The sequence below is a fragment of the Dendrobates tinctorius genome, unplaced genomic scaffold, assembly GCF_039654945.1.
Source record: "Dendrobates tinctorius isolate UK_male_01 unplaced genomic scaffold, ASM3965494v1 ptg000020l, whole genome shotgun sequence".
NCBI classification, from domain to species: domain Eukaryota; kingdom Metazoa; phylum Chordata; class Amphibia; order Anura; family Dendrobatidae; genus Dendrobates; species Dendrobates tinctorius.
Window position 1 is genome coordinate 25700473 of NW_027361688.1, and position 20794 is coordinate 25721266.

Genomic DNA, 20794 nt, shown 5'->3' on the forward strand with positions numbered 1-20794 from the left:
TATTATTATTATTTATTGTTATAGCGCCATTTATTCCATGGCGCTTTACAGGTAAGGAGGGGTATACATAAAAACAAGTACAATAATCTTAAACAATACAAATCATAACTGGTACAGGAGGAGAGAGGACCCTGCCCACAAAGGCTCACAATCTACAAGGGATGGGTGAGGATACAGTAGGCGAGGGCAGAGCTGGTCGTGCAGCGGTTTGGTCGATCGGTGGTTACTGCAGGTTGTAGGCTTGTCGGAAGAGGTAGGTCTTCAGGCTCTTTTTGAAGGTTTCGATGGTAGGTGAGAGTCTGATATGTTGTGGTAGAGAGTTCCAGAGTAGGGGTGATGCGCCGGAGAAATCTTGTATGCGATTGTGGGAAGAGGAGATAAGAGGGGAGTAGAGAAGGAGATCTTGTGAGGATCGGAGGTTGCGTGCAGGAAAGTACCGGGAGACGAGACAAGTCATGGATCGGTATGGTGCTGACTTTTTGTATAACTCCATTAAGACTGAAACTGTGTAGAAAACGCTAGTAATGCAAAGCTCATCCTAGATGACAAGGATTATTTTTAAAAAAGTTTTCCAAATCTTGGCAAAGCATTTGTTCAGTGTAGCACAGGTCAGGAACGGAAAGATCAGGATGTACAAGCAGCAAACCGGGTCGATAACAGGAGTGAAAAAACAGGACTAGGCCAATACAGATAACTAGCTACTGGGAACCTAAGTTCAGGCAAGGAGTGGAGTTACCTGATATGTCACCTGCTGGCAGGTGATAGTCTGGGGAAGCAAATCTCTGCAGGACAGAGTGGATACAGATTCTTGCCACCTCCCTATAGCCGGGAGGAGATTTTCAGAAACAGCAGCGCTGGATGTGATACAGGAGGCAGCTCAGAGCGATGGTCAGGTACTGGGTGGAGCAGAGCAGAACACGCGGTGAGTAGGGCGGCGCTTAGAAAGCATGCGAATCACCGACGTAGCATTCAGAACACGGCTTACTGTACCAATGTTTCTTTTAGATATTGGATGACACAGGTTGTTCTGGGCCTTCGTCTCTGGAAGATTTTATGGATGAGGGGTCTCAAATGTCTAAATGGACCATGACGGAAGCCTCCAGCTTTATATCTCCTCTTCAAGCTGCCACCATTGGATCAGAACACTGCGGCACCGACAATAAGGTAGCACGGCACAATGGAAAAAATTTACGTACTGTGCACTTTTTTAAAAAAAAGATCTTCAAAACACATAACCTTAGGTTTAAGAAAATCTCATGATGAAGCCCTATGGGGCTATGGCTCATATATGTGTGGATTTCAGTACAGGAAAAGGTATCGGTGCAAATATAAAGTAACTTTTATTGCGTTTTTCTGCACTTCCACTGAAATTGTTTCCTTCAGCACATTAAGATATTGCATACAATTTTTTTCTTTAGGCAAGGCAAAACAAAGTAACTGTAACGGTCTCATCAGTTCGCAGGCAGGGGTAACCCAAGCAGCTTTCATACATGATACACCAATGTTCACCTCCAGCACAGAACTCCTTCTGAACTGTGTCAGCTTCTTTTCATTAGGCCAGTAAGGCCCGGGCTGGAGTATGGGAGCGACATTTCCCACCCAGGTTCTCTGGTCACTCCTAAATCCTGGACCCAGAATCTACTCAAACAAATTACTCAATAACCTAGTGTTGCTGGTACAGACTTCCTGGGATTTACATCACAACGACCAACCACCTCAGTGTACATGCACGCTGCGAACCACTTTACCTGACTCTTTCTTGCAATATATATATATATATATATATATATATATATACACAGTATATCTTTCTCCTTTGTCTCATTGGGGGACACAGAGACTGTGGTTATATGCTACTGCCGTCTGGAGGCTGACACTAGGTATACAAAAAATCAAGTTAGCTCCTCCTCCGCCACATACACCCTCGCCCCAGTACTGGGCGGAAACCAGTTTTTTGCTTAGTGTTCTTAGTGTTCTTAGTGTTCTCCAGACTATTTTTTTTTTTTATTTATTTCTTTTTGGTTCTCTCGCTATGAAGAGGAGACAGGGGCGACGGATCCTATAGAAAGGGTCCGATCTCCCCAAACCAACAACGAGCAAGCACGCGTTGAGCATCGCTCCGCGTATCCTTTCCCGCACCGAGGGACATCTCTGGGACTTTTCCCCAGACATCTATTTTTTCCGTGTTTGTTATTTTATGAAGATAAGACAGGGGCAACGCATCCTATTGAAAGGATCCGATTTCCCCAAACCAGCAACGGGCGACCACGTGCGAGTGTTCCTCCACGTTCCCTCTCCCGCGACGTGGGACATTATGCCAGACTTAGCCCTGTCCACCCCTAGGTATGGAAACCATGGGCTTGCACAGTGGCACAAGTCTAGTCTGTGCGCCCCCACTGCTCCACCAACGCTAGACGACGGTCCCTCTCCTCGCCCCTGCAGGGCAGACGGAGTTAGGGTGCCTGCACCGTCCAGAGAGCAAATACCGGTAAGTATGCAGCTGGGGAGGGCTCTGGGCAGCGAGTAGGAGCCAGGGATCCCCTCGACCATCGCTCCCGCCTCCCGCCTTCGCTCCTCGCCTCAGAGTACCTGCAGCCGGGGTAGTAGGTGTCACCGTCGGGGGGTGAGTGTTGAGCAGGATAGGGGTGACTTGGTAGGCTGCGGTTTTCGGCCTGGGCGCCGGTGGGTCCCGGCCTCGGACGCGGCGTCCTATCTGGCGCCGCCTCCCGGCGCAGTGGCGCCGACCCCGGCGCGACGTCATGGCCGGCGCCGCCCCCGGCGCGGCGTCACGGCCGGCGCCGCCCCCAGCACAACATCACGGCCGGCGCCGCCCCCAGCACGACGTCACGGCCGGCGCCGCCCCCGGCGTGACATCGTATCCGGCGCCGCCCCCCAGCCTAGGGCGGGCGCTGGTTTAAATCAGGGCCCCGGCTTCAGAGCAGGGTAGGCCGTATCTGGAAACAGACGCGGGCGACCTACCCAGAGGCGAGGAGTCACGCTGGAAGGGGGGCACACAGAAGCAGGGTAAGTGCGACCCTGTCCTGGAGCTGCGCGGGTACATTTAAGGGTTACCCTCCTCCTTTCCCCTTTAACTGGTGATAGGAGTAAGCGGCATTATGTCTGGAAAAGGGAAAACGCACACGTTCCTTTATGCCGCATGCGTTTCCTGTGGGGTGATGTTCCCACGAGCACAGACTATCAAATTGTGTGAAGCCTGCGACTCCGAACGCGCCCAGGAGCCCTCCCCTGCGACAGAGCCCAGGGGTCTGGATCCCCCGGAATGGGCGTTATCACTGTCTCGGTCCATGGTTTCACTTACGAAGGCGATTGAGACCCTTTAGGCCCCGGATAGGGGTAGAGACGACGGCTCGCTTGTGTGGGAGGGGTCGTCCACCTCACAGGAGCCTCCGGCCTGCAGGGGCCGCACACTCTCTAGGCAGACGCACAGGAAAAGAACCCATACTGCGTCTCCAGGCCCCTCCGGTGCGTCAGCATCCGCGAGTGTGGCATCACGCTCACCGTCACCTTTTTCCGGGAGCGAGCAGAGCTCAGGTGACGACGTAGAAGAATCCTTGAACCTGGATATACCGGGGTGTCGGGAGACGGTAGACAGTCTTATTGAAGCTGTCAATCAGACTCTGGGGATTGAGGATGATGTCTCCCCAGCTGCAGGTCATAAGGTGTCTTTTAAAAAGGCCAGGAGACCACATAGAGTGTTTAGCACTCATCCTGAGTTCGAGGACATTGTGCAGCGGCACAGGGAACGTCCAGATAAGCGTTTTTCGGGACAAAAAACGCTAGAAGCAAGGTATCCGTTCGCATCAGAACTTTGTAAAAAATGGGCGGAATCCCCGGTAGTGGATCCCCCAGTGTCTCGCCTAGCCTCAAGATCCCTGTTGTCAGTTCCCAGTGGTTCCGCCATTAAGGACCCCACAGATCGGCTCATAGAGGGGTTAGCCCGCTCGGTGTATGAGGCATCAGGATCAGCACTCTTTCCTTCTTTTGCAGCGACATGGGTAGCCAAGGCCATGATGTCATGGTCGGATTCTTTAAACAAGATCCTGCAGGATAGAGAATTGCCGACAGAAGTAGGCGAGATAGCAAGTCAGATCGCAATGGCAGGGGACTATTTAATTAGTGCATCTTTAGATGCGGCTAATGGCGCAGCACTAGCGGCGGCAAACGCAATCGCCATTAGGAGAGCCTTATGGTTAAGGCTCTGGCGGGCTGATTCAGTCTCTAAAAAATCGTTGACTTCTCTGCCCTTTCAGGGGGACCGGTTATTTGGGGAGAAACTGGATAAGCTTATTTCAGACGCCACGGGGGGAAAGAGCAGCTTTCTTCCACAACAGAGGATTAAAGTGCCGTTTCGTCAACCGCAGGCGCGCTTTCAAGCATTTCGTGCCCCAGGGTGGATGGCAGCGGCCGGTACCTCCGTCCCAGCTCGCTATGGCCAAGACAAAGAGCGTCAGGTTACGTACAAGGCCAACCCCTTGGGCAGGATGCGGGGCCGGCCGCCCAGATCAAGGGGGGCCAGGTCTCAGAGGACCTCAACAAAATGACTCGAAACATCCAGTACCCGTGGACAGCAGGGTAGGCGGACGCCTGCTCAGGTTCTGCCACGTCTGGGTCGCAGTGGCGCGCGACGCATGGGTGGCAGAATTGGTGTCCTCTGGGTACAAAATAGAATTCATCAGGGATCCCCCAAAACGATTTTTTCTTTCGCGGCTTCCCAAGACGGAAGTTCGGGCACAGGCTTTGCTAGAGGCCATCGAGGTGCTGCAGCGCAACGAGGTCATTGTCCCCGTACCAGAGGGCGAAAAAACCCAAGGTTTTTATTCCAACCTGTTCGCGGTACCCAAGAAGGATGGAACAGTAAGGCCGGTTCTGGAGTTAAAGCTCCTGAATAGGTTCATCAGGGTCAGGCATTTCCGCATGGAATCTCACCGGTCGGTCATATCGTCCATGGAGCAGGGAGAATATTTGGCCTCCATCGATATCCATGATGCCTACTTGCACATCCCTATTTTTCCCCCGCATCAAAAGTTCCTGTGGTTCGCAATCGATGGGCGACATTTCCAGTTTGTCGCCCTACCTTTCGGGTTGGCCACGGCCCCCAGGATATTCACGAAAGTGATGGCGGTCGTTATGGCCACTCTGCATTTTCGGGGCATAGTGGTTTTGCCGTACCTGGACGACCTCCTGGTAAAGGGTCCGTCTTTTCGAGCTTGCGAGGAGAATGTCAGCATCACTCTGGATACCCTAGCTCGTCTAGGATGGTTGGTCAACGGGAAGAAATCATCCCTTACTCCGGCCCAGAGGATTCTGTTTCTAGGGATGATTTTCGATACTTCCCGAGGGTTGGTGATTCTCCCTCAGGACAAGGCTCGGGCACTTCAGCAGGGAGTTCGAACCCTTCAACAGCCGGGGCCCCACACTATCCGGTTTGGGATGAGGGTTCTAGGAAAAATGGTGGCGGCGATGGAAGCAATTCCGTTTGCGCAATTTCATCTCCGTCCCCTGCAGCATGCTCTCTTAGCATCATGGGACAAAAGTCCCTTCTCGCTCGATCATCAGTGCAGGTTGTCCTCTCAGGTCCGAAGGGCGCTTCAATGGTGGACGCGCGACTCCTCTCTCCGTCAGGGGAGGCCCTTTCCCCCGGATCAATGGTTAGTGATCATGACCGATGCGAGTCTTTTCGGTTGGGGGGCAATCTTCCGCCATCACACGGCCCAGGGGCAATGGTCGCCTCAAGAGGCGCATCTCCCTATCAACTTGTTGGAGATTCGAGCAGTGCGGTTGGCACTGCAGCAGTTTCAGCACTTGCTGGCAGGGCGCCCGGTCCGGATTCAGTCAGACAACGCCACGGCAGTAGCATACGTGAATCACCAGGGAGGCACGAGCAGCAGGGCAACCATGCGCGAAATAGAGCATGTACTCCGCTGGGCCGAGAGGAACCACTCGATGATCTCAGCAGTTCACATACCAGGCGTGGAAAATTGGGCAGCAGATTTCCTAAGCCGGCAGGGGATCGCGGCCGGGGAATTGCCAGCGGTGGGGGACTCCGGACGTGGACCTAATGGCCTCCAGGGAAAACGCCAAGGTGGGCGTGTTTGTCGCCCGGTCTCGGGACCCGCGAGCGATCGCAGTAGATGCGCTGGTCCTGCCATGGAACCAGTTCCGGCTCCCGTACTTGTTTCCCCCGCTGCCGCTTCTCCCGAGGGTCATCTGAAAGATCAAGACCGAGGGGGTTCCGGCTATTCTGCTGGCCCCAGACTGGCCCCGTCGGGCATGGTATGCAGATCTGGTGCAGCTCCTCGCAGACGTACCCTGGCGGCTACCAGAACGTCCAGACTTGCTGTCTCAGGGGCCGATCTGCCACCCGAACTTAGGGGCCCTGAATCTTGGGTTCTGACCCAGGCGGGGTTCGGGCGTGATGTGGTGGCTACAATGGTTAGCGCCCGGAAACCGGCCTCGGCGAGAATCTATCATAACACTTGGAAGGTTTTCTTTCAGTGGTGTCGAGAACGCGGAGTGGCGCCATTATCCTTCTCGGTCCCCAACATCCTGGCCTTTCGCCAGTCCGGCCTAGACGCAGGGCTGGCTCCGAGTTCCCTTAAGAGGCAGATATCGGCCTTGTCGGTCGTTTTTCAGCGGAAGATCGCTACCATCATGCAGCTCAGGACGTTCATTCAAGGGGTTTCTCATTTGGTACCCCCCTTTAGGGCACCTTTGGAGGCCTGGGACCTGAATCTGGTACTGAGTGTCCTGCAGGAGGCCCCGTTTGAGCCGTTACAGGAGGTTTCGTTGGCATAACTTTCCAGGAAGGTGGTATTCCTGGTAGCCATAACTTCCATTAGGCGGGTCTCGGAGTTGGGGGCATTGTCTTGTAGGGCTCCATTTTTGACTTTTTTTAAGGATAAGGTAGTCCTTAGACCGCCGCCGCCTTTTTTGCCGAAGGTCGTGTCCTCTTTCCATATTAATGAGGACATTGTTCTGCCTTCGTTTTGTCCGGCACCAGTTCACAGAGTGGAGAGAGCGCTCCACACGTTGGACCTGGTAAGAGCTCTCAGGAGGTATGTGTCAAGGACAGCACCTTTCCGCCAGACAGACTCGCTGTTTGTGATCCCTGAAGGGCGCAGGAAGGGGCTCGCAGCCTCACAGTCAACCATAGCCAGATGGATTCGCCTAACTATTCAGGAGGCTTACCGTCTTAGAGGCACGCCGGTTCCTACAGGAATAGGGGCGCACTCTACTCGGGCAGTGGGCGCCTCTTGGGCGCTTCGACACCAGGCTTCGGCAGAGCAGGTATGCAGGCAGCAACCTGGTCCAGCCTGCACACTTTTTGTAAGCACTACAATGTGCATACTCAGGCTTCGTCTGATACGAGCCTGGGTAGGAAAATTCTCCAGGCAGCAGTGGCACACCTTTAGACAGGAGGGCATGCGGCTTGGAGCGGTGAGTTGTCTTCCCACCCAGGGACTGCTTTAGGACGTCCCACAGTCTCTGTGTCCCCCAATGAGACGAAGGAGAAACATGGATTTTTGTGAGTACTCATCGTAAAATCCTTTTCTCCGAGACGCTCATTGGGGGACACAGCACCCACCCTAATAGCCAAGTGGCTTTCGTTTATTTAATTAATATAATTCCTTGTTTAAGGTAGGGTGGTCCTTTTTCAGACATATGTTTGGCATAAGGTTAAAATTATGTTTATATCCTCCTACTGCTTTCTGCACTAAACTGGTTTCCGCCCGGTACTGGGGCGAGGGTGTATGTGGCGGAGGAGGAGCTAACTTGCTTTTTTGTATACCTAGTGTCAGCCTCCAGACGGCAGTAGCATACACCCACAGTCTCTGTGTCCCCCAATGAGCATCTTGGGGAAAAGGATTTTACGGTGAGTACTCACAAAAATCCATGTTTTGTTATTGTGCAGCAGTTTTGGGCATATGTGGAGAAATTGTTGCTAGGTAAGAAGGTTTTTGAAAAAAATTGAACAACCAATGTAAGAACTATCTTCAGTATAAAGTAGGGGTGAAGAACCTTTTTTCTGCCAGGGGCCATTTGGATATTTTTACTATCCTTCAGGGGACGTAGAACGTTTAATGGCCTCCCCCGTAATGTGATGGCTGTGATGCTTCTCTTCAGTGCGGCTGTGATGTCGGGTGGTACGGCTGATGTTGCTACTTGTACTGATTTTCCAAGTTTGCATCAGTCTGGAGCGCAGGCGACTCTTTGCAGTGTTAAGTTTTATAAGGAGCTCGCAGATATACATTGTACCGGAGACAGATGTTTATTACACTACATGTCTTCTCACAGTGGCATGTGGATGTAATCTTTTATTGCACACTCTGCAGTTTTCAGTAGTGAACGCTACATGCTCACACAGTACGAAGAAATTACAGGGCTGATAGCCGTCAAAACTCAGCTGCTGGCATGAGCACTTTAGTCGCCAGGAATCTGCCCGGGGGCTGAAGAAAAGGTCATCATGGGCCATGAATGGCCCTCGGACCTGAGGTTCCCCACCTTTGGTGTGAAGGAATAACAAGCAGTCCTGGAAGTGATGATTTGGTGTCACAGAGCCCTGATATCAGCATCATCTAGTCTGTCTGAGATTACATGAAGAGACAGAAGATCTGTGGTTACTTCTACAAGATATTTGGAACACCCTCCCTGCCAACCTTTTTCAAAAAATGTGCTAATGTACTGAGAAAAACTGATGAAGGCAAAGGGTGTACAAAAAAATTGATTTTATTATAAATTACAATAAATATTATTATTGTAATTTAAATTTATCTTTTTAATTCACTTTACAAGTTGTTAATTGATAAAAAATAAACTTTTTTAAGTTTTAAAACATTCTTAAGTTTAAGTTGGTGAAGTGAAGCGAGAAAATATAGGCAAAAATTAAATTTATGGGATAAAATAAATAAAAATTGGTACTTGCATATGTATCCATCCCTTTTGCTATGAAGTCCTTAAAAATTTCTGGTGCAAGCAATTGCCTTCATAAGTCACATGCTTAGTGACAAGACGTCCACCTGTGTGCAATCTACGTGTCACATGTTTGTCAGTATTTATCTTTTCTGAAAGGCCACAGAGGCTGCAACACCATTAACCAAACCACACCATGAAGTCCAAGGAGATCTCCAAACAAGTCAGGGAAAAAGTTGTTCAGAAGAACAAGTCAGGGTTGGGTTATAAAAAAAAAAAATGTCCCAATATCTGATGATCCCCCGGACCACCATCAAATCCATTATAATCAAATGGAAAGAACATGGTGCCACAACTAACCTGCCATGAGAGGGCCGCCCACCAAAACTCAGCCCGGGCAAGAAGGGCATTAATCAGAGAAGCAGCACAGAGACCAAAGGAAACCCTGAAGGAAGAGTTACCAAGCAGAGACTGGAGTAAATGTCCATTCGACCACAATAAGCTGTACGTTCTTTTAGAAGTGGCATTTGTGGAAGAGTGGGCAGAAATAAGCCTTTATTTACACACAAAAATTGTAAGGCTCATTTTGAGTTTGCCAAAAGACGTGGGAGATTCGCCAAATGTATGGAGGAAGGTGCTGTGGTCAGATAAGACCAAAATTCAACTTTTTGACCAACAAGGTAAATGCTATGACTGGCACGAAACCAACACAGCTCATCACCCCAAGAACACCATCCCCCACAGTGAAACATGGTGGTGGCAGCATTATGCTGTGAGGATATTTTTCGGCAGCAGGGACAGGGAAAATGGTCCAAGTTGAAGGAAAGATAGATGATTCGAAATACAGATATTCTTTAGCAAAACTGTCTGTCAGTGATTTGAGACTGGGACGGAGGTTCACCTTCCAACAAGACAATGACCCAAAGGATAGTGCTAAAGTAACACTTGAGTGGTTTAAGGGGAAACGTGAATGTTTTGGAGTGACCTAGTCAAAGCCCAGAACTTTACCCAATTGAGAATCAGTGGACAGACTTGAAGATTGATGTTCACCAGAGGAAACCATCTAACTTGAAGGTGCTGGAGCAGTTTTGCAGTGAGGAAGGGGCAAAAATCTCAGTGGCAAGATGTGGAAAGCTCATAGAGACTTATCCAAAGCGACTTGCAGCTGTAATTACTGCAAAAGTAGGCTCTACAAAGTACTGACTTTAGAGGGATGAATAGTTATGCACACTGAAGTTTTCAGCTATTTTCTCCTACTTGTGTGCTTCACAAAAAAAAAGAAAATTCAATGTTCACAGTTGTACACGAACTGATGCAAACCCTCAAAACAAAATTCCAGGCTATGAGGTACCAAAGCATGAAAACTGCCAAGGGTGCGAATAGTTTTGCTAGCCACTTTGTATGTGTGTATCTGTGTAATGGCGTCACCGGTAGCACTGGGTAATGTTGGCTTCATAGGCAACAAGGTTAACAGGATGTGAACAATGCGACTTTGATCTTTGTACATTGTCCTCCGGAGCAGTGTTTCTTAATGTTCCTACACCAAGTAAACTACAAATTAAATCACATTCCTCCGGAGGCCATGATCATACGTTGCGCTATGAAAAGAACAGAGTGAACAAAGCGCGATTACTTGATACACGTGGCATGTACTCCCCTCAAGTACATGTACTACATAAGTGGAGAACGGAGTCCCGGAAAATCTCTTGATCAGTTGAGATCAGTTTTCACTAGGCTAGATATTTTCTATTCCCAAGTGGCCGCTGCAGAGGAAAGGAAGCAATATATGCCATCCAATCAAGTTAGTGGCCAATCTTGTATATCATGGACAGGCCAGGTCCACTAGGCGAGAGCAATTTTTACTACGCTAGTAACCCTTTGCTCCAGGGAGAATTTAATTTAAAACTATTAGCCACATACAGTGTCTTGAAAACGTATTCATACTTTGTAAAGTTTTCTACCTTACTCCCACAAACTTAAATATATTGTGATTTTACGTGATATACCAACACAAAGTAGCAAGTATTTGTGAAGTGTTAGGCCTGTTTCACATTTCAGTTATTTGACGTCAGTCAAAATCCGCCAGGTTGTAAAAAAAAATGGATCCGTTTCAGTTGTGGCCCAGACGGATGCCACCGGATCCGTCTGACGGATGAGAGAGAGAGGGATATTTGGGGTGAAATATCCGGCAAGGAAATTCTTCCGGGCATGCTCTGTGTCAAAAAGCGGATCCGTTGCCGGATTCCGTCAAAAAACGGTTGGCAACAGATCCGCCACCCATAGGCAACCATTATAACGAATGGCGGATAGCGGCGGATCTGTTGCTATCCGCTATTTTGACACAGACAAACGTTTCATTGTCCGTCCACTGTAGTCAGCGGACGCCAAAATTTGGGTGGATCCGTCAAAAACGGATCCAACGGATGACCCATCAGTCAAAGTCCGCCACTAATGCAAGTCAATGGGGGAAAAAAACGGATCCGCCAAAAAAATGACGGATCCGTTTTTTTTGCAAAACGGCGGATTTTGACTGATGGCAACAAACGGAAATGTGAAACAGGCCTTAAGGAAATGATAAATGTTTTCTAAATATTTAAAAAGTGATCATGGGCCTCTTGGCTGTTTCCCTAATTAGTGTTCTGTTTGCCTAGGATGTCCGCTTTGGTTGTCTGCCATGTCTTAGTAGGTTTCGAGTTGTCATACTCCTTTCATTTTTGGATGATTGCTCCGTGAGATATTCAGAGTTGGCCTATTTTTGTATAAACTAACCCTGTTTTAGTCTTCTCAACGTTATCCCTGACCTGTCTGGTGTGTTCCTTGGTTTTCACCTAAAATCCTCATAAAATAAATTTAAGTTTGTGGGTGTAGCATGAAAAATCTGGAAAAGTTCACGGGATATAAATACACTCTCAAGGCCCTGTAGCCTGAAGTGCCCAAAGGACCCTCATGTGAACACTTTACTAAATTATAACTAAAGAGGACACTGCTACAGATTTTGTGTTATTACCCAGGTGGCTGTATATGTTTAAACTTTATAGGGAAAAGCTCGGCTGGATAAAGAAAAAGATAAGAAAATAGATTCATCCCTGGAATCCTCCGCCATCTGCTTCGACAGTCTCCCCTAGACCGGAAAATTACATCCAGATAACCAGTCATCGGCCCTAGCGGTCAGCTCACTGGTACTCCAGACATCATTGTCTCTAATCCGGTGTAGACTGTTGGAGCGGCAGTGAAGGAGCAGAGGGTGGATTGCAGGGGTGACTAGGGCTTCTTTTTTTAACTCTCCAGGCTGGGTTCTACCTGTCAAGTTTAAAAGTGTATCTGACAATTTCTTTAAAGAGTAGTGGCTCCACGGGGTCGATATGTGCTGGAATTAGAGATGAGTTATTTGATTCGTATTGCACAGGACCAACATCTAGTGTGGTCCGCCAACATCCTCGGTCTGACATCCTCAGACTGACATCCTTAGTCCGGCATCCTTAGTCCGGCATCCTTAGTCCGGCATCCTTAGTCCGGCATCCTCAGCCTGGCGTCCTCCTCAGCCTGGTGTCTTCCTCAGACTGACATCCTTAGTCCGGCATCCTCAGCCTGGCGTCCTCCTCAGCCTGGCATCCTGGCCAGGCACCTCTGGCCTTACTAAGCCTGATAATGTCATACCATCACGGAGCTTAGGAAGTGCCACAGGCACGCAGGATGCCAGACTTAGAAATGAAGATCTGCAGCCATAAAGAACCTGGCTAGATGTCTTACGGTATAGTATGAAGCTGTTGCTCGTCTCTAGCACACATACACTTGCTCAGTTTGTTATTTCTGCATTTTATATTTTCCACATGGTTTTTTTCTAATTACAATAAAGAATCTGTTGTTGTGAAAAAAAAAAATACAGGAAAAGTATTTTTCTTTGGCATCTGATAATCCACCACATAACATGTATATTGGTCCTTGTTCCCATTACTATGCTTTCCACCATTTATTGACAATATTAAATTTACTAATGGGAAGTACCGTGAAAACTAATTCATATATAGGAAAAACATTTTTTTTTCATGATATGATTATACGTAAATATACATTTTGTTTATATAATATTTCTTCTTACATAATAAATATATATATATATATATATATATATATATATATATATATATATATATACAGTGAGTGTATGTATGTTTAATTGTAACAATATAATATAAGGAAAAATATAATAAAAGAAAAAAAAAATATACTGTATATATATACACTATAAATATATATACAGTGTATGTGTGTGTTTTATAGAAAGCTCTCATCCTACTGCAGAATGAGGATTCTCATAAGTGAAGTGATTTCTTTGACTAGCCAGTGCTTGGGGGCCCTCTAGTGTATAAGTGATGCTACTCCAGTGTTGAAACAGAAGTTTTGGTGATTTTACAGCTTGATGCTTCTTATGGATATCTATGGAGCTTTTATGTAGCCTTATGGATCGACACACAACTCTGTAGAGGAGATTTATTAAAACTAGTGCAAAAAGAAAAAAATATATACATTTATGGGTGATCCTCCACTCTTCCTTTGCACTAGCATTGGTAAATCAACTCCACAAGGTATGCCATAAATGTCTGGTAGAAGACATCCACATAAGTGGATGAACAGCGCTTTTGAAAAAGGAACGCCGAAACGCGCGTCAGGGGACGCAGTGTGGGTCCCTATACAGCATCTCAGGTATTTTTACATAGTTAATGGTGGATGATTATTTTATGTTTCACTAAGTACTCTGATTCTCATAGTAACATTAACATGGCTCTCGATCTGCACATAGACACTTTATCATTTAAGTAGCGGTCAGGCGCCATGATGTAATTTGTTGGCTGCATTTAGACATTTGGTCATTAGCAGCGGTCAGGGGTCTTGTTAATTGTTTTTCAGCATCCTTTTAATGATTTAGCTGCTTTCTATTGAATTTGTCACACTATTTGTGCAATATCTAGAAAATGGAAAACCATGAGCATTTATTGATATGAGGTATATATGAGTTTTTACACAACCAAGTGCCATATATATATTAATAATTTTTGATCTGGGTGACTGTTTGCTCCCAACCGTTTCTGATTGATCTGTGAGCACTCATAATATGTATTGTTTTAATATTGACTAATAAATTGAGTTTTAAGATACAATTAATTGTCATACATTCGTGATATCCCTTTAGGATATAGTTGTTTTGATTGCTATTCTTTTGTTCCTGCTCCTCTCTGATCATGAGATATGGCCCTTCATTCCCTGTATATAAATTGTTATTTTAGCCAACTGGGCTTGGATGACGCCCACAAAGATTAGCTGAGGACCCCACCCACTTGGATAACAAGACTGGATTTATACACATACACGATGCGACTATCCACCAGATTCTAACGGTGACAACCCATCGTCCACGATAATTGTGTAGTGTGACTGGGTTGAGCGACTGAACGATGATACGTCCTAAAAACACTCGTTCATCGTGCATGACATCTTGTAGGTTAACAAAAAATGATTTCATGTATTGAAGATTGTGTTATGTAAATGGAGATTGTTCACTTGTTCAGTGATTGAACCCGCAAAAAAGAAGTGGAACAATCACTATTCAACCATGTCATTCACTGTTCTCATCCAATATAAAATCTTGTTTGACATCGTTTGCTAGTCGTGAGTTATGCTCGCATCATTTTAAAGGGAATCTGTCAGAAAATTTTTGCTATGTAAACTGAGAGTGGCATGATGTAGGGGCTGAGTTCCTGATTCCAATAATGTATCACTTACTAGGCCGTGTTTCGCTGTTTCAATAAAATACATTGTTTTATCTGCAAGAGATTATCACTAGAGGACTAGGTGTCTCGTGCCTCCTGGTCCAAAGCGGCCAATCAGTGGTGTGGGCGGGGTTATACGCCTCTCTGCATTCCCAGCTCTGCTAGAACAGCAGCAGAGAATACTATGATTCTAACCCATCTGCTGCACCCAGTAAACTAAGTGATACATCACTGGAATCAGGGTCTCGGCAACCAACATTATGCTGATGTCAGATTACATAGCAAAAACCTGCTGACAGATTCCCTTTAAACACACTTACCAAGATTTTCTAGTGCCTGTAGAGTAGAAGAAGTGTAGAAGTGATTGGAAAGTATGGCGGCCCAAATATTTCCTTGTAGCCAACCCCCTTTTTAGAACCACGATCTCCAACTTTTCTCACATGCTCCCTGGTAGTGTAGCTGGTAGCTAGAACTATCTCATGTACAGTATAAGGTCACCTTTGTCCTGATTTTGGGAGGGGGGCATGATGCCATTATCCTTACTAACCTGTAAGTGACTTTCGGGGGCCATGATTACATGTAGTGCATGCAGCTATGGTTGTTCTATGTGTGTCAGTTTTTACGTATCATGGAGCTGTATTGTGATGTATTTGCCCCTCAGGGTGATGGAGACGAGCAGAGTCGCCCATTCATCCTGCCTTGTGATCAGTCAGCGACTGCCTTAAACCAAGCGCAAAGGAAGAGGAAGGAGATGAACGGGTCATCCCCAGCAGACACAGAGAGAAAAAGTAAGCATTTGAAACTTCCAGGTCATTACTGCATGGAAATGGAGGAAATGGAAAGCAGTATAGGGCCATTCATCACAGCAGATATCTGGGAAAAGAAGGATTGGACATGTTGGAATTTAATACGCCCGATCCATTTTTACATGCAGAATAGTTGTCAGACAAATACAAAATTTGTCGCAAAACTCACTTAATGAGTCTGTCAGCCCGAACTGATACTATAAGCTAAATATACAGCCTTGTGGGGATTGTAGTCCCTACAAAAATAGCACCTTTAGTGATATAATCACTGCAGAAACTTGCATTTAATCAAACATGCTAATTAGGGTGCTCGGTGCACCTTGGGTGTGGTCGTGTCTCTGTTCTGTGCTCCGCCCACTGATTTTGTCTGTACCCACCTACATCACTGGTGATTGGCAGCACTATCTCGTACAAAGAAAGCTCAGGCAAGCCAGTGCTGTCAATCAGGAGTGAGGGAGGCAGGGAGACAAAACCTATGGGCGGAGCAGAGCACTGAGCCTCTTGGCCACACCCAGGGTGCACCGAGCGCCCTAACTAGCATGTTTGGAGGCAGCCATTAGAGCACGACAGGTGCAATTTTTTTTAATAAGGGCTACATCCCGTAAAAGGCTATGTGCTTAGTTTATAGTGTCAGTTTAGGATTAAAGACTTCCCTTTAAAGCGTATGGTAGAATTGAAGGTGTTGATGAGTGAAAAGAAGTATCGCACATGCATTGTACAAGTGATAACATTTTTTGGGGGGGTGTCTGATGAATGGGATCTGCACTGATCGACGGAACAGAGCACTTGTATCTCTATTTGCTCATGTGTGACCACCACTTACTATACACCCAATTGGGCTGCGGAGCACTGCGCTCTGCCCCGGGCATGTTATCCATGGATATGGATACCGAACTGGTGGGAAAATTCTCCATCCAACTATCATTAGAGAAACCTACGGTGTATAGTAATGCCATGTGTTCCCCTCTTAAAGGGCTCTGGGTGTGAAGGTGAAAATGGCTAATGAAATCAATTATTAACCTTACATAAGCTAGTTCAGATGTGGTGTGACAAGATGGCGTCTGCATCCTGGAGTAAACTCCATGGAAGGAATCCTTGGAATGTGAAATGGATAACACTGAAGACTATATATGGAACGGACCTAACATGGACCAATCACAGACTGACATGACAGTTACTCAGAAGATGTGCCACACCCTTTTTCTGCCTGTTACATGATCTTTTGTTCTGTACTAATAAAATCAGTTGTGTGCCAGCTTTTTCTGAGAGAGGACCACACATCTGACCTCTGTCCGATGTAATTCCTCTATGCATGCACTCGGCTCATGTTTATCAGGTCAGGGACAAGCAATCGCTGAGATCTCACCTTAAGAGATCACCCCCACATTGGGACCACCATCTTTCTCTAAAAGATGGTTTGAAGATTTCCACTTGAAAATTAGTCATTTCTGACAACCTCCAAAAAAACCTTTAGCCTTTGATTGCTGTCTGGAGAATGCTTGCTCTTCCGATGTTTGCCATTTGCCCCCTTCATACGAAACCTCGCCCATCTTTGACTTGTGTGCAAGTGTTTTCGATGGGGGGAGGGGAGTAAGCCCCTGCCAAACACATCTTATGGCTTATAGTCCGGAGTTGCCCAATCTTCTTTTTTTTTTTCTCCCAGCTGGGTCTGTTTGGAAACATGCGGAGACCCCCATACATTGTATACAGTATACGGGCCCTCTGACGTGGTGCCAGCTCACTAGTGTACAGCTTTCCTCTGTATATGGAGCAAGTCACAGGAATGGACATGCACGACGTTCTGCCATACTTCATCTGGAATCTTCGCCTCTTGAAATCCTATTAGCGCTTTGCCTCTTATTTCTGTCTCCCATCGTCTCATTCATTTCATGTCAGTAAATGCTTAGAGAGATGAGTCATGGCGGTTCTGCATCTGCTCCTATTGTCTCCAGGCCATGAAATGGATAAAAAGATCTACATGATACACTGCTGCGTACAAGTCGTCCTCCTGCTTCTCATATGTCATATCTTCCTCCCCCTTGGGAAGTGATTATTTGGTCGTTCCTTACTTGCGCCTCTGTTCCATCTAAAAAAAAAAAAAAATTGGATCAGATCTGAAATGACTGTAGATTTATAATCTAAGTGGTCAAATTCTGCCAGCAGAACATTGCTCTCATATCTCAGATATAGGCTGCCCTAGTCTTTGAAGATATGACTCCTCTTTAAAGCCCCCGTCACACATAGCGATCTCGCTAGCGAGATCGCTGCTGAGTCAAAAGTTTTGTGATGCAACAGCGATCTTGCCAGCGAGATCGCTGTGTGTGACACTGACCAGCGACCAGCCCCCCTGCCAGTATCGCTGATCGTCCTGGACTGACCAGGACATTTTTTTTTATCGCTGGTCTCCCGCTGGCCAGCACGCATCGCTGCGTGTGACAGGCGGGAGACCAGCGATCAGCACGCTGGTAACTAAGGTACACATCGGGTTCCTAAGTGACGCACGCCACTTAGAAACCCGATGTGTACATTAGTTACCAGCTCCCTGCATCAGCGCGCTGGTAACTAACGTACACAGCGACGCCGCGCGCTCGGCGTCGCTGGTGAAGCTGCCTGTTTGGCAGCTCACCAGCGATCATGTAGCGACTCACCAGCGATCATGACAAGTTGATATCGTTGTCGGGATCACTGGTGAGTCGCTATGTGTGACGGGGCCCTAACGGGCAGCCGCACCAGCGACGCCAAGTGGGCGCGTCGCTGTGTACGTTAGTTGCAGGGAGCTGGTAACTAAGGTACAGATCGGGTTTCTAAGCAGCGCGCGTCAACTCGCTGATCGCTGGTCTCCCGCCTGTCACACGCAGCGATGCGTGCTGGCCAGCGGGAGACCAGCGATCAAAAAAATGTCCAGGGCTTTCCAACAACGATCAGCAATACCGGCAGGGGGGGCGGTCGCTGATACTGTAGGTGTCACGCACAGCGATCTCACTGGTGAGATCGCTGTTGCGTCACAAAACTTGTGACTCAGCAGCGATCTCGCTAGCGAGATCGCTATGTGTGACGGGGGCTTTACTCTCCTCCAGTGATCTTGAGATAATGACAATCAGTTTTACTGTAGGCTGTAAAGCAACATGTGTTTGTGCCCTGTTATACTGACATCTAGTGGTCAGTGCAGAAACTGCAATATTGTAGCATTTATTTTTACGTGGATGGATATCTTTATTGCAGCGGTGTCATTTTAGTACTTGAGTGATTTATAGGCCATGCAGTGCTACATGGGAAATAAAATATGCAAACTACGTCTTCACAGAAAAAGAGAACAGGCTCTTTAGTGCCAACAATTGGATGTAGCAATCCTGTAATTCAATATGGACTGTTTAATGAACCTTACCGCATAACTTAGGATATAAAGCCAAGCCAGAATCACTATTTGCACACAGCTGTTTTGGTGATCTTGCACCTCATCAGTGCATAGTAGAAGACTAGTTAGTTGGATGAGAGGCCTTTTGATGAGGGGGTCTAAGGAGTATAGTTACTTCTAATGAAGACCACTGAGAAGGTGTAGGGAGAAATATAAACTGTACCACTTAGACCTCTGTCAAAGGCTTCTCACCCAGTTAACCAGGGTTTCACTTTGACCTGATGAGGGGCAAGATCCCTTAGACAGCTGTTTGCAAATGGAGATTCTGGTTTGTCTTTATATCCTAGGTCGTGTGGTAAGTCTCTGGGGTTGTTATCGAGCTATAGTATTTCTATCTCCAATAAGTGCGGCTGACCCTGTTGTCTTTCTCTTTCTAGATGCTATATAAATAAGCTTAAACCTTTTTGGATACGCCCCCCCCCCAAAAAAAAAGTATCCAAATAATATTTTCAAAGAGGAGGACATGATTAGTACCACCTGCTAGATGTAGTAATCCTATAGGTTGATATGATCCCCAGAGACTTACCGTATGATCTAGGGTATAATGCCAAACCAGAATTTCCATATGCAGACAACTGTTTCGGGGATGTTGCCCCTCATCGGTGCAAAGTAAGACACTATTAGGCTGCGTGAAAGGCTTTTGACTGAGGGCTAATGCTTATGCCAAGCTGTTCTAGGGAGCATCGCTTGGCCTATATATCTCCCTACATCAGCTTGGTGATTTTTTTTTTTTTAGGAGAAACTTTACTCCGAAGACCCCTCATCATAGTCCTTTCGTCCAGCTAACCATTGTCCTGCTTTGCACCGATGAGGGGCAAGATCCCCAAAACAGCTGTCTGCAAATGGAGTTTCTGGTTTGACTTTATATCCTAGGTCATGTGGTAAGGCTCTGGGGTTGATATTGACTTATAGGCTGAAGCATAAAAGTGAGTGGAGACATCACTTTTTTTCCCTTTTCATTCCCTGTGCCATGTAACCATTCCTGGTTGGTTCATACATAATATTTGGCCCATAAATAGTGAGGTCACATCTCTCTGTGCTTGCTTGACTTTCTTCTAACCCCTCATCAAAGGCCTACCATTCCTGTTTTGCACTGATGAGGGGCAAGATCCCCCAAAACAGCTGTCTGCAAATGGAGTTTCTGGTTTGACTTTATATCCTAGGTCATGTGGTAAGGCTCTGGGGTTGATATTGACTTATAGGCTGAAGCATAAAAGTGAGTGGAGACATCACTTTTTTTCCCTTTTCATTCCCTGTGCCATGTAACCATTCCTGGTTGGTTCATACATAATATTTGGCCCATAAATAGTGAGGTCACATCTCTCTGTGCTTGCTTGACTTTCTTCTAACCCCTCATCAAAGGCCTACCATTCCTGTTTTGCACTGATGAGGGGCAAGATCCCCAAAACAGCTGTCTGCAAATGGAGTTTCTGGTTTGACTTTATAACCTAGGTCATGTGGTAAGGCTCTGGGGTTGATATTGACTTATAGGCTGAAGCATAAAAGTGAGTGGAGACATCACTGTTTTTTCCTTTTTCATTCCCTGTGCCATGTAACCATTCCTGTTTGGTTCATACATAATATTTGGCCCATAAATAGTGAGGTCACATCTCTCTGTGCTTGCTTGACTTTCTTCTAACCCCTCATCAAAGGCCTACCATTCCTGTTTTGCACTGATGAGGGGCAAGATCCCCAAAACAGCTGTCTGCAAATAGAGATTCTGTTTTTCTTTATATCCTAGGCCATTTGGTAAGGCTCTGGGGTTGATAACGACTTATAGGATTGCTACCTCCAATAGGTGGCCTTGTTCTCTTCCTCTTTAAAGATTCTATTTAAATATGTTTTTTTTTTGGGTGAGACATCCTTAAAGATTT

The 20794-nt window shown here is 46.7% G+C and overlaps 1 protein-coding gene across 2 annotated transcripts in view; it reads left to right on the top strand.

Annotated features, from left to right (window-relative positions):
- Positions 1–20794, top strand: part of LOC141083564 (LON peptidase N-terminal domain and RING finger protein 1-like) — a 67705-nt gene that overhangs the window by 18324 nt on the left and 28587 nt on the right. For both annotated transcript variants that reach the window (XM_073567908.1, XM_073567907.1), the window contains 2 exons: positions 1006–1164; positions 15361–15487. In XM_073567908.1, the coding sequence (XP_073424009.1) occupies positions 1006–1164; positions 15361–15487 (286 nt within the window). The remainder of the gene's footprint in view (positions 1–1005; positions 1165–15360; positions 15488–20794) is intronic.